General features: G+C 35.0%; 3 protein-coding genes across 5 annotated transcripts; 1 reads left to right on the top strand and 2 right to left on the bottom strand.

The window, feature by feature from the left end:
* Positions 1–210: 210 nt before the first annotated feature.
* On the bottom strand, positions 211–3,592 carry LOC114528282 (TNF receptor-associated factor 3-like). Its single transcript, XM_028549918.1, has 6 exons — positions 3,358–3,592; positions 3,240–3,291; positions 2,411–2,515; positions 1,793–1,870; positions 1,597–1,680; positions 211–1,473 (listed from the first exon to the last, which is right to left on the bottom strand). The coding sequence occupies exons 1-6, from the start codon at positions 3,582–3,584 to the stop codon at positions 889–891; spliced, it is 1,131 nt and encodes a 376-aa protein (XP_028405719.1). The 5' UTR covers positions 3,585–3,592; the 3' UTR covers positions 211–888.
* Positions 3,593–4,054: 462 nt separating this feature from the next.
* On the bottom strand, positions 4,055–10,524 carry LOC114528221. Of its 3 annotated transcripts, none has more exons than XM_028549845.1 (7): positions 10,365–10,524; positions 7,321–7,785; positions 6,636–6,744; positions 5,775–5,936; positions 5,403–5,479; positions 4,766–4,913; positions 4,055–4,349 (listed from the first exon to the last, which is right to left on the bottom strand). In XM_028549845.1, the coding sequence occupies exons 1-7, from the start codon at positions 10,458–10,460 to the stop codon at positions 4,156–4,158; spliced, it is 1,251 nt and encodes a 416-aa protein (XP_028405646.1). In that variant the 5' UTR covers positions 10,461–10,524; the 3' UTR covers positions 4,055–4,155. The 3 variants fall into 3 exon arrangements, with proteins under 3 accessions (XP_028405646.1, XP_028405644.1, XP_028405645.1); XM_028549843.1 differs by lacking the exon at positions 10,365–10,524 and adding an exon at positions 8,549–9,012; XM_028549844.1 differs by lacking the exon at positions 10,365–10,524 and adding an exon at positions 8,558–9,012.
* Positions 10,525–10,629: 105 nt separating this feature from the next.
* On the top strand, positions 10,630–12,881 carry LOC114528240 (THAP domain-containing protein 4-like). Its single transcript, XM_028549864.1, has 5 exons — positions 10,630–10,704; positions 11,070–11,194; positions 11,280–11,389; positions 11,556–11,662; positions 12,452–12,881. The coding sequence occupies exons 1-5, from the start codon at positions 10,681–10,683 to the stop codon at positions 12,563–12,565; spliced, it is 480 nt and encodes a 159-aa protein (XP_028405665.1). The 5' UTR covers positions 10,630–10,680; the 3' UTR covers positions 12,566–12,881.
* The last annotated feature ends 715 nt before the right edge of the window (positions 12,882–13,596 follow it).

Raw genomic sequence — 13,596 nt, 5'->3', positions numbered from 1 at the left:
CAATCACGTATGGTTGTTTATTATTAAGCCTGCTTTCCACTTACGCTTTTAAATTTTATTATTTAACATCTAGGTCAACTAATGCACACCAAAATATGCAGAAAACTAAGCTCTTTCGATTTTTTCATTTAGTAACATGTATAAAGATTTAGACTTTTACGCGCGTATGAAAAACGCGTAAACTAGTGGAAAACAGCCTTTACGGCTGCTTTCCAGTTACTCGTTTTTATACGCACGTACACGCACGGAAAATTTTAAATGCTTCGAAATTTTCATTATTAAACATCTGGGTCTTCAAATGCATACTAAATTATGCGGAAAACTAAGTTCTTTCGATTTATTTACTTAGTTTTTTCAAAGATAACGTCTTATAATGATTTAGACTTTTACGTGCGTGTATATACGTGCGTATGAAAAACGTGTAACTGGAAAACAGCCTTTAGGTCGATAAGCCTTTGTAGCGTTTACCACGATCTTTTAGAACATAATTTTGAATGCAAGCATGATAGTTTTTGGTCAAAACAGTCTTGCCAGACCCTTTTTTAATATTTCATTAATCGCAATGCACAATCACTTATGGTAATGGTGGAATGAATAGAAGTGCAATTAAGAAAATAACTGTACTTCTCTCGACCAACCAGCATCGGGTAACTTTATAATAAGTTAATTACCGTCGATTTTGGTGCAAAAGATGTTCGTAAACGTGAGCTGGACCCACTTGGTTATTACATATTGTTAACAGACTTCCGAACCAGTCTACTGGATCGAGATGCAGGATTAATAGTCATTTATATGTCATTTGATAACAATCCTAAATGAGGACTTTTTACAGTAATTACCACTGCAATATTTACATTTCAGTGTTTATATCCCACGTGCAGTAATTGGCTAAGCAAATGGATCAAATGGCTCGACATCAATTCTGATGAATATCGTATTGTCTTTAATATAGTTTCTTGTCGTTAGTGTTTCAAGGGAAACAAATTTTGGACAACCAAATCCAAGACTTTTCATCTTATTCGGTCTTTGAAAATAATCACTGTTCCGATCACATTGTAATCTCCAAACTTTGTTTTGACGATTACTTGATTCATTATCCTGGTCAACAAGGACAAAATCTACTTTCTGTTTAAAAGGCCACTGTAGTATAGCATCGTGATCGCCCTTCAAAATCACAACATAAAGTGAAAGATGAGATCCTTTTCCTTGACCCAAGCCATTTAGAAAGGCCTCCGCACGTAATTTGTAGCCATATTCTCCGGTGTAAAACGGTGGACTGCATAATTTTTCTTTTTCCTTCCGCGTGGCAGATTGTTGGCAAAGTTGATTGTAGTTTGATATTTTCCACAAAAAGCGACCTCCAATGCAAATCTGTTCTTGTCTAGTTTCCAATTCTCTAATGCGCACATGAGCCAAATCAAGATGAGCCTGGACGGAATCTTCCAAATGCTGCTCAAGTTCGTTACGTCGTGTCTGCAAAACGTAATTTAGGTTTACTTCTCAGAAACACGAAATTGATTTGAATTAGTTTCTGTTCAAATATCTCAGTACCACAGAAGTCGTTCTTGAGACCCTCAATTTAAAACATAATCATACCTTAAATTTGCAACCAATGTCACCATATTTACAGGGTACAATTGCAAGTGGACAATCACCATCAACATCAGTATGACTATTCATCTAAAAAATAAACAACAACTAAATAATCCTTGCATATGCTGTGCATCTATGCAATTCTTGCAGATATGAGCTTGATTGAATGTCCAACATAGATGAATAATTCTGTACTCACCTGATCACGAGGGATATCATTTCTGCCACATTTATTGACACATGTTATTGGAGAATGTTTACACACATCTAGATGAGTCTACAAAAAACAAAAGAAAATGAAACTTTAACATTAAAACTCCTATGACCAAACCTTCTTCATGCCATAGATAGTGGCTAGAAATAACCACATGAAACCACATTCTCGGACAACTAGGAAGAGCTGATGTACTTTGGTGATTTACTACCATTGCATTTAGGTACAAATATAGACTATTTCACATTTGAAAAGTTATATATTATTTATTATTTATCTGCACATAACTTAGAAGTTATTTATTTTGTTAAACTTTTAACAATGGGCAAAGGAATATGCTAATGTATGTCCCATACACACCCATATTAATCAAAATTGCTTAAAGCTTGAAATATTTGGTTTAGTATGAATAATAGCTTGTTTATAGCATACGCAATGTTTATTACTCATATTTTTACATGTTTGTTTGCGTTTTATCACAATTGAAATGCAAACAAACCTGTAAAAGAATTAAAGCTTCATACTTGAATGCAACTCATAGTACTGATATTCCACTTGACCTACATTTTTACACAAGTGGTATTGATAAGACAAATTACTTACTGGTAGGTTTGCCAATTCTCCAGACCATTCACATTCTTTACCATAGTTCTGACATTTTACTTCAAGAGTGTTAATCGTTCTCTTGCAAGCTCTATCAGCATAAACCTTCAAACAAGAATTGACCCGTACATTTTAACATGTTATTTGCAAAGTGTATTAATAATTTCGGGATCAAACCATCAATCACTTGTTATATGAAAAATTTTCAAATGTGACATAATTTTAATAAATAAAGCTAAAATACAGCATTTGAAAAAACACAACATTTGGATTTTAAATATCTTATTATCTATGCTTAAACAACAAGTAAAAATAATCAGGGATTCTCAAAAGTTATAGAAAATTATTACATCTGCGATGCAGAAAAAAACACAAAGTGAAATAAGATATTTTCTCAAGATATTATCAGAATTAATCAATTAAATATTGAGGGAGTGGAATTATATATAAATGAAACAATTTTTGTGCCAGGTTTCTCACAAAGTATGCTTGAAAACATGCCATAATAGCCATCTAAGAATGTGGGAGTGCTAAGTCATCCAAAATAAAAGCAAACATGACAAGTGTGAATGAGTTGGTACACGTAAAAAGCCTAAAAGGCATTGGCTTAAATTACTAATATGCCCTGTCAATTTTTCAATTTACTGTATATTTAAAACTTAATTGAAATATTGTAAATCATGCATAAAGTTCTGAAAAGAATAAAGTAAAAAAATGATAAAATGATACAAGTTGTTATTATAAAATTAACATTGCAACATGGGAAATAATAACAATGTTTAAATCTGGAATTAAAACCATGATAAATACCACAACTGATAAAACGAACCTTTTCTCTAGTCAATGCTCTCCTATCTAGCGGACAAAACGAACCATTTTTTCTAAACAAAACAAAAAATATCTAAGAAACCAGAGGTAAATTATGTCTCAATTGAACATGTCTTAACCTCAGAATCGGCTCCAAACAGCTCTCACAAAATCGATGACCACATTCAGCGGTTTGCACTGGATCCCGGCAAACTAGTTGACATATAGGACATATGTAATCCGGAGGAATGGCAGAAACAAATTCAACATCATAACCACCGATAAATGGTCTTGTTGGCGACGAAAAACTAGTTCCACTCGCTAAATATGTTGTATTTTGAGTTGAATAAACTCGATCATTCGCCATCTTGAAGAAATAAATTATTCAGAAATGTGTCATTGAACTCACGCACATACCACGTGATCACTCATGTTTTAACTTTCATAAGTTGTTTCACTCACTTCCGCAGTTCCACTATCTTTTACTGCAACACAGTCTTCTAACTATCCATGCTAATTGCTGAAATATTATACACTTCCGAGGAAAATAGTGAGTTTTATTTTCCCAAGAGTCTGAGTGTACATTAAGTGCTTTGTCATAAGGAAAAAGGAATATGGACAGAAAAGAAAAAAGCCTTGGCTGGAAAAAAAATTGGTCACAAAAAAAAATTTGACACGAAAAAATATTTGATCCGAAAAATATTTCGACACAAGAAAAAAAATTGAGAGGCAAAACGAATATGGACTAAAAGGGAAAAGAATGATTATTTGAGTTATAAATTCAATATGAATATTTTTCTATTTCGGGCCCAAGTATTAGGATTAAAAAAACTCCGAACTCTTTTTTTTACAACAGCTTTGTTAAAAATGGTACCATGAACACAACACATAGAAGTATGTCAAGCTAATGTAATGCTAAAAGTTATCCAGTCACAAGATTATGAATATTGATCTCCATTGGATGTTTGAAATGACTTTATTAGTTTGCATAAAAAGTTTGGTCCTTGATCACTTTCAAAGAAAATCTGTTCTTTTAAGTAATTGGGCAATGTGGAATTCACTGTATCCAAATCTAATGGCATGTACTCCACTTCTGCAAATTCATGGTCATGCGTTAGCAGAAATTGTAACTCTAGAAAAACAACATAAAGTACAAAATAAGAATCCGATGTCTTATCTATTAGAATAAATCTATAGTAATTTCATTTATATAGAGAGAAACCTGAGATTACGAAGACGGTGTAAACAAATTACGAAATAAAAAGTTAGGTCCTAGAATAATAATTTAAAAGAACGATGGTGTAAAAAACCTATCATGAAACTAATTTTACAACTAGAAGAATTGTCAAGGAAAAATAGTTGAATAAAAAAACTGTTGACCACCCTTCGAAGAGTGTCGACTATACCAAACGCCTCAATTCGATTTCCACCAAGGCGCACTAGCTACTTAGGAATAATTAAATCACTCAAGCTTTATGATCGCTGAAAAAAAACCAACCCTCGCAAAAATGTTCGAGAAAAATCCAATTGATGCCATTGATGTCATACCTTGCGTCTGCATTGTTTTCACAGAACATCGAAACCTATCATAAACTCTTGGTCTTTCTTCATTTTCATCTTCCGTCACTCTCTCCACAGTTACACTTGTAAGTAATTTATAGAATTCCAGGACCTCCTGTTGTTTCCCAAGGGTTCGCTAAAACACAATATGATTGCTTTCACTTTTGATATACGAGTCGATCTTTTAATCTATTTTCTTGGGTAAACAAGGAGGAATATCTTTTTGTAGTAGGATGACACCGAGTGGCAGCCCGCCATGGCAAGCAGAAAATTCTACTTGACCACGGCAGGATTTGAACCCGCGGCCTTCGGTATACTAGTCCGATGCTCTACCAACTGAGCTACATGGCCAACTGCGGGTTTTTGATATTTCGAAACAATACTAGTTTCTTCGATATCAAGAGCTTATCAGCTCAAAGGTGGATTACAATAAAGGTGGATTACAATAAGCACAACGACGTTCACGCGTGCAAATACGCACAAGAAATACGCACGCACATTGGTAAGGCATAAACCTTATTCATTTTTTCAAAAATTATTTTATGTAATAGGTATATCTGCCACATATATCCGGTGTATTATCAGGTTAGTGAGCTCTATCAACCTAAAGGATTAAACACGCTACCTGTAGTTCCTCTGCTCCTTCATTCAGAACACGATCCTTCACTTCTCTTTCATTTCCCTTCATTTTCATCTCCTCCACTAGATCAATAACAAACACTTATTAATTCAAGTGTACAATACCACAGAATACCCATCAGAAAGACAACTCCATTGTTTTTTGCATAAGTGTGATTTGTCATATTCGCCACTCAACAAGTACCGTAAATAGAGGCAATCACCCCCCTGCCAGTATCTGAAATGACGTAATTTTTAAATTTTGGCATGGGCATGATTGCTTTTATGTCTGTAAAAAGTGTCTGTAAAAAACACAAGTTCCATTATTTTTCATTTTAGAAACATTTTTGACATTTTTGTACAAGCCACTTTTATTTACCTTTCTTGTCCAAGTTTTGTACTTTATCTTCGTACGTTTTTCTTTCCTTCTCAAACTCAGCTATTTTATCGTTTCTCGTCTCTAATTCTTGATGCATTGAAGCAATTTCTTGATGGTTGCTCTCCAGTTGACTTTTCAGTTCTTCTATAAAGTCTTCCCTCGCTGCATTTAATAGTATAAAGTATAAACGGGGCTGAAGACAATAGGGACCTTAAGCATGTAGGACGGGAACACGACGACGGTAGCTATCAATACAATGCTTCATTGAAAAGAAATGAATTACTAAATACCTATGGGAGTTTTAGACGTGATCTACGTTCTGTTTACAACGGCAAAACGTCGTTTATTACGTCCTATGTAGAACGTCTGCATTGCAGGGCCCAGTAAGCGCTACCTCGAATTAGGCTCGATAGAATTGTCCCTAAACGTAAACACAATGTTTTCAACGTCTTGTATCTGATTAAATTGGTACGGTTGATAATATACAACAACGCTTTATCATAACATTTATTTAAAGAAGTATTCCAGCCACGTCGTCGTCGTGTTCCCGTCCGACATGCTTAAGGTCCCTATTCATTGTCAAATACGGGAAGATCGATAACCTACGAGAAAATCTCAAGTTTTTATAGAAACCTAAGGTCATTTGATTGGCATTTATGGAGGGATTTCCGCACGAATTGGGAAAGATTCAAAAGTCTGGCTGTAAAAAATTCATTTTTAACATGGAGTTAGAATACGGCGGTGCACTCGGAATTGACAGTATAATCGGGTGGTTTATCTTATATCAAAGTGTATTTTTCACTTGTTGACAATGAATAGACATATTGTCGACAAAATATGCGCCATAATATACTGACGTACCTTTAACCAGGTCTTCGAAGTTTCTTTGAGAAATTAAAAATTTGTCCTGAAGTTCATTCATCGTGTTTAAAAGCTGGAAATATTTCCGTTGGTAGTCTTCCTCAATACCCTGAAAACATTTTACATAAACAACTGTCAACACTGGATCCACTTTCAATTGTTTACCAGTTAAAAAATCCATATCTGAAGGTTTGTATACGGCATATTAAGTCTATAGGGTGTATATATCCTATAGCAGAAGACGAACAATGCCGAACATAAATGCGGACAGCCAGCACGAATTGCTAACAATATTTTATCTGACTCTTGAAAATCTGGCGTGTGTATGCAGATCGACCACTCCCATGTCTCAACGTTGGTTCTGGGTAAATGTGGGGTGTGATTTTTGAGCTTTGAGAAAATGGATTTTCAGCTATCAAAATCATTGTGAAGTAAAGGCGAGGTAAAAAACGCATCACATCAAAGGCTTAACCTGATTAGTCTCTCATTACATGCGCTTTTTACCTCGCCTAGCCGGGATAACTCGCTCCATGTAAACAGACCCTTATATACAACCGTGCTCGTCAATCCGCATTTGGCTTATCATGCAGAATTACTCTCTATATAGTTAGAATATTTCTCTAGTTATTTTCCACGCATGCACGCGGTAAGTACGTCTATGTATTTTAGTCGATCAATAACATACCGTTGTTTCATTTGCTTCGTTTGCAGTAATGCATCCATGCTCTTTTTCACTTGCTAAAGTTTGTAAACTTGAGTCTCCATTTTGTGCTGATGGTGAAACTGGACATTTTCCACTCAGATCTTGATCATCTTCTTGCTTTTTATTACTGTTGGGTTCTTGAAAACGTTCCTTCAGAGTTGATTCGGACTCCAATATTTGTAAAATATTTGTCTCTTCATTCTGCAAGTCATTTCTCACAACTTTGCGAACTTGTGAACGTGGAGCTTTCCTACGAGACTTACTCACGTCGGGTGGCGAGGATGATCGTTCAGGGGGAATATCTTCATCCGGAATAACCAAAACAGAAACTGAGTTTCTTTCCATAGCCGTATTATTGGGTTGTAAATCTTCATTCTTGGATTTGGGAGATTCGTGAGATTTGGGAGATTGTGTGCGAAATTCGGCGTCTAGTTTTCGTTTCTTGGCCTATATGCGTAAAAATATGTACACCACCAATGAAGGCATTACCGAGATAAGTTCAATGTATATTTATATAAAAATTACATGTAGCTATAGTGTACTGATTTCATCCCTGATAATTTCAGAAAACGTTGTTTGAAATATTCTATTAGGAATGTACGGCTTGTATATCGGAGACACGTATATCGATCTCGTATACATATCAACTGTAGCTTAGTTTCTTTAATGTAAATCCTTCACCTAGCTAACAAGTTAGCACTGACAAGTGTCAAGTGACAAAGTTAGCAACAAGTCACAAAGTTTGACGTCTGAAACGGCTCTTACTTATCTTTATATACCAAAATCGTTATGCTTATTACTTAGACAATATGGTTTGAATTCCTTAAATATTGCTTCATATAATATGACTCTTAACAGACAAAATATTCGCAAAGTAACTAGCGCTATGCACGAACGGCACAGCTTGCCCAAGCACTACCACTGGGCTAGCCATCATTTGAAGCGCCCGAGCGAATTTTGCTTATGAGTTATTTTATACTGCGGGTCGAGAAGGCGGGAATAATTCCTATCCCGAGGCAGTACTAGTTACTCTAAGCTAACCATTGTTAGACCCTTGTTACCGCTCTTTCACTTTGAATGGTATTTGTTTTTATTTATCTACATGTTATGGAGTTCATCTTAAATAGCGCTATATATACACTACACTACGTCTACAATGTTAGTGCAAGATGAAAGACTATTAGAAGTTATGCTTACAGTAAAAACAGACCTTTCTTACGATTTTCCGTCGAGAATTTCGGCTATGATATTTCTTTTCTTCACACAAGCAATTATTAAACTTTCCGGAAGGCGAGACGAACGATTCTGGGAAGTTTACCAAATTATAAGTTGGCAAGCTTCCTAGTTTCAATTTTGCCTTTCTAAATTGTGCAGGAGTTTCGTTGTTTGGTTGTCTAAAGTGTTCTTCTCCAAAATGATGTGAACAAACGGAAGAGTTATTCTTCGGTTGAAAATTTCCCCTTCCCAATCCTAGTCGTTTTATCCAAGCACGTCTCAAACTTGCTTCTTGCGGAAATTGATGAAAACTTCTGTCGCGAGCGTTGCGAGCAGTAGCTCCACATTGCGGAACCGAGCAAACTTTAGGCATTTTATTAATTAAATTCACTCCGTCTTTGCGTTAATAACTACAGAAACAGGGAAGAGTACTTTGATTCCATATTATTACCGGTTGCTAACGCGTTTCCAAGGGCATTGGCATATTACGGCAGAACCCGGATGATCATCTTATTTGCATACCGGCTATTATTATATGCATTACTATAAATCCTGTTTTCCACTTCAACAGTATCGTAGCAAAACGTAGCTTATCTCATTGTTTCTGGTCAAATACTCCGGAAACATAGAAACACTCTACGTTACGTACGCTATATGCTTCGATTTCTTAGACAGTATATATATACTTGTCTGAGCTTGTCTAGAAACCCTACTGCCTGTTGGCTTTTTAACTCCCCAGACCAAGTTCTACAAACTGAGGCTAGTATAGTTACTCTATAAAATTTGTTGATCATTTTTTCATTGATGCACAAAATGCTTTGACTGAAAAATGCTCTACTTCATTGGCTTCATCACAGAGCATCACAGAGCAGTCTATTTGCAAGCTAGGAAAATTATTTTTTAAGGTGCACAGGTTTACCTTGCTCTACTCTCTAGAGAGATTAAGATTCCCCGATTCCGGTATACGGGTAGCCTTATTTTGTTCACTCAATTTCCATCGTTGTTTCTCAATTTTATCGAAGATTACCTCAACAATTTATTTCCAGTAGACTTTAGCCTCTTGAGGTAAGCATGATTTGTATCATGAAACGTGCAAACAACAAGAAATTCCAATGAGTAAAATATGGCTACCCGTACCCGTATACCAAAACCGGGGTATCTTAATCTCTCTTCTCTCTATCTCGCTTGCCTGGAGAAAACATATACTCCAGAGAAAAATAATATACATATATGTCTATTTTGCAGAAAAAATGTTACAAGCAGCAACAGTTTTAGTCGAAATTAGCCCAAAGTGGCTTATAAAACTGTAACATTATTTTTAAAATACTTCTTGTATAAAATCTATGTGTTTGCTAACCTGCATAATTTCATGTTGGTTTATAGTGTTGCCTGTATTGACTATTTGCTGCCAATTGTATTGCATTAATATACAGAAACCTAATGAAATGTAGGAAGCCTATGGGTCATGGGTGGACTACATACCAGTTACATACCACATAAAGTTATAAATTTGAGATTTTGTATATATATATATCTATATATAGTACAGCAGATGCTAGGAATATTGATATGACATAAGCCAAAATATTCATATATCTAGATATTCACTGTATATCTAATATTTTTAATAGAAAATACTAAAATAAGAGTACCACTGTAAAAATATTACCCAAAATGGTCGAGCATTCGAAAAAATGTCCATTCGAAAATTCAAGTAACATCATAAATTTACAATTTCACGACGTATAAAACCAAAATATATTAGTAATATTACTGTATATAAAAATATAAGTGATATGCTCACAGCCCACCTTCTTTCTTTCCTTCGGAGCTATTGGTGTCTCCTCCTCAATACATCCTCTCCTTTTACTCTTGGATGTACTGTTATATTTCGTCAAAATTGGCATGTTTCAGACGAATAATAAAAAATGCAAACTATATTTACAAAATTACCGCCATTTTTTCGCTTTTCCGTTGGTTAACTTGGTTGGTTTATGAATATGAAATATGATAACATCGCGCGTGTTTTGCGCGTGTCGTGTGATGTCGTGACGCCCACGCGAAATTGAAATTACACGAATAATTCGATAATCGATATTTCTTTTTACAAAGTTAAACAAATTGATTATGTCTGCGTGCCCAGGAAACAAGGTAAACTTGCATTCTCTATGAATTTATTTTAGTGGGTGGTACGCATTTGTGGGTACAAATTCTATAACAATATTTACATATCTATAATATAATTTTGAGAAAGTGGGTTAGAAAATAGCGAGGGTGAAGGTGTGGACCGGTGTGGTGGGGGCACAGAACTGACAAAATACCCTGGTTAGGTCACAGCATACATATTAAAATGAGTATTTCATCATCTCCAAAAAAAACTGTAGCTTTAAACCCGACACATATTTTCAGGCTTCAACTTGATGCATAAAAAAGCTGAAAAAAATCTGGATAGAAAGATTTATCAGTGGAATAAGTATAAAACTAGCTTGGCAACTGAATTCTCATTTCATTTTTAGCTATCATGGTTGATTGGAATATGGAAAGGGAAAGGAATTGGCACTTACCCAACAATTGAAAAACCTTTTGAATACCTTGAAGAAATTGAGTTTTCAAATGATGGAATTCCATTTATAGATTACAAGTATGCGACTATTTTATATATGTGTTTTATTTTATATACAAGATTCTGTTTTATCATGTAACAAATGTAAATGTATACTGTGTAGATCAAAGAGCTGGAACACAGATCACACACAGCCAATGCATTGGGAAAGTGGCTTTATACGCCTCAAACCAGATAGTAAAACTTTTGCTTTTCTCCTTTCACACAATTTTGGTAAGTCTTTACAATTGTGGCTCACAAAATAGAATACTGTCAACAAAAAGTAAGTATGCATTAGTTAATCAATTGTATGCAGTGCATAAAGTAATTTATATTTATGTTCATGTGCATCCTTGGTTTGACATATTTACTTATTGCAAATATGTAATGATTATTTTAGGAATGACAGAAGTAGTAGAAGGTGAAACAAATGATGAAAAGGAAATCCATTTATTCAGTTCATCCCTTGGAAGAATGTCATTTGCCTCATCTCCACATGTTATAGCAGTAAGCTTGCTCAGCATAGCCATGCACTGATCACACCTGTATAGTGTGCCTATATATTACAAGGCTGGTCTTGGTAGCAAAATTACCAGTTGAACATTCGTGCATAATTACCTTTTGTTTGTGTTAAAGAATTGACATCCTATGAAAACTTTTCATCAGATTTTTCTGCCAGTGAAACTTTAATTGGTGTTACTACATAAAGCATGTTAGTCCTGGGTATGCATGATAACCCTGATCACTGAACATCACTATACACAGCCAGAAATGCGCAATTTGCAACAGGTCTGCGGCGTTTCTGGCTGTGTATAAGAAATCAGTGCCAATTTTGCTACTCTTCTCTGTGAAGGGATTTCAATATTACTCCAAAAATGAAATGTTTTTCCAGTCGCCAAAAATGCTGGTGTTTAATTCTATAAAATTAGATTCAAAATAGTCTCCGCGAGATAAACGTTTTATTGCTTTTTAAAATAAAATAGGACTGGGGTATAGGCAGGGTCTAGATTTTATTTTACTCTTGTTTGTAAGGTTTATAGATCGAAACATTAAGTAATGTCATTCACGCGAAATTTTTGGGGGGTGGGTAATTCTGTTCCGCCCGACGGATTTCTTTAGAGAACGCAAATCATATGACGCAAATACCGTATTTCGTCGGCAGAACGAATTTATGAATATCCCCCCCCCCCTAATTATCTAGTTTTGGCCCTGCCGCTCTGATGTCTTCCCGTGGATAAATTAAGGGGAATTGAGCCATGCATAAATTTGCTTTCGCTTCTTTTTTGACCATTTTAGACTGAACGTGTTTACAAGAGCCTTGGTACAAATAAGATGGAATACAAGTTATATATGGCAACAGAAAATCAACCAATGTCTCTTCATCTGCACATCACATATGATCGGCTTTGATTACGATGTTTTGTTTATTTCATTTATGTTATTCTCAGTATATTAACAACAAAAAAACAATTTTCATTTGATAGTAATATTTTTGGGATCATATGTAAATTTGAGATTATGAAGTATACAAGAAGTTGTAATTGATAAATTGTGAGCCAGAATCAATGAACAATATGAATTAACAAAGATAACACCAACATGTATACTAAACGATAAATTCAGTGTCTTTATATATGTATGTAGTTAATATCATGAAATGTCTTATATATAAAGTGTGATTGAATAGTTGAACTTTAATAAAGTGTGATTGAAATATAAATTTTAATAAAGTGTGATTCAAATAGCTGCCAGAACGTTAATTTCTTCAATGGCCAAATCTAATGCTGAATTTTTCAGTTGTTCACCCTTAAATTTACCCTCAGTGTCTACGAATGTTTGAGGCTTGCGTGCATCACGGACGTTCGTTTTGCCTGATGACGTCATTGTGATCCTAAACCTTAGTCCTTAGGCAGAGTCCTGGTGTCAAACATTATTAACCATAGTTAAAATTGAACTAATAATCGTCGGATTGCATAAAAATAGCCAAATTCCATCAATGGTGCCGGCAAGGAAACAACAAAAATGTGATGGTGCTTGGTTCTGATTTTTTCAACAAAACGCGTTTGTACGGGTTTCCCCGGAATCCTGTGTATTCTGTACTCTGAGCTTCTTGCAATTGTGACCAGATGCTTACTTGCTATATAACCACACAACCTTCCAAGAAGTGCATGCAGCCATGCACTATCATCCCTGGTGTTCGTAATTACATAATACAGCTTTCTTAGAACTCTTCCTTATTACTTAAATTCCGATGAAATAATCAATATACACAGAAATGGTTATGATACGAAAAAGAGCCTCGCATGATTACGTCACAACTAAAAGAGAGACTAAAATCCAAAGTCAAACGGATTATAGTTACATCATTTACAATTTCACATTCTTAGGTCAGTACCATTCGCTATACGTTTACCAAATGATGCATCTATATTTCATCCATA

This window comes from Dendronephthya gigantea, unplaced genomic scaffold (assembly GCF_004324835.1).
Source record: "Dendronephthya gigantea isolate DGI-Jeju-01 unplaced genomic scaffold, DenGig_1.0 000048F, whole genome shotgun sequence".
NCBI classification, from domain to species: Eukaryota; Metazoa; Cnidaria; class Anthozoa; order Malacalcyonacea; family Nephtheidae; genus Dendronephthya; species Dendronephthya gigantea.
Note: the sequence above shows the minus strand (reverse complement) of the source record. Positions and strands in the feature narration are given on the sequence as shown.

Bases quoted from the DNA above. Each gene is read 5' to 3' on its own strand.
- LOC114528282 (XM_028549918.1), bottom strand. From the start codon at position 3,584: ATGGCGAATGATCGAGTTTATTCAACTCAAAATACAACATATTTAGCG. The intron at 1,871-2,410 runs GTAAGTAATTTG...TGTTTTTTGTAG, and splicing joins GAGAATTGGCAAACCTACCA to ACTCATCTAGATGTGTGTAA. The intron at 1,681-1,792 runs GTGAGTACAGAA...TTTATTTTTTAG, and splicing joins ATGATATCCCTCGTGATCAG to ATGAATAGTCATACTGATGT.
- LOC114528221 (XM_028549843.1), bottom strand. From the start codon at position 8,926: ATGCCTAAAGTTTGCTCGGTTCCGCAATGTGGAGCTACTGCTCGCAAC. The intron at 5,937-6,635 runs GTACGTCAGTAT...TATTAAATGCAG, and splicing joins CTTCGAAGACCTGGTTAAAG to CGAGGGAAGACTTTATAGAA. The intron at 4,350-4,765 runs GTATGACATCAA...TTGTTTTTCTAG, and splicing joins GAAAACAATGCAGACGCAAG to AGTTACAATTTCTGCTAACG.
- LOC114528240 (XM_028549864.1), top strand. From the start codon at position 10,681: ATGTCTGCGTGCCCAGGAAACAAG. The intron at 11,390-11,555 runs GTAAGTCTTTAC...TGATTATTTTAG, and splicing joins TCTCCTTTCACACAATTTTG to GAATGACAGAAGTAGTAGAA. The intron at 11,663-12,451 runs GTAAGCTTGCTC...TGACCATTTTAG, and splicing joins CATCTCCACATGTTATAGCA to ACTGAACGTGTTTACAAGAG.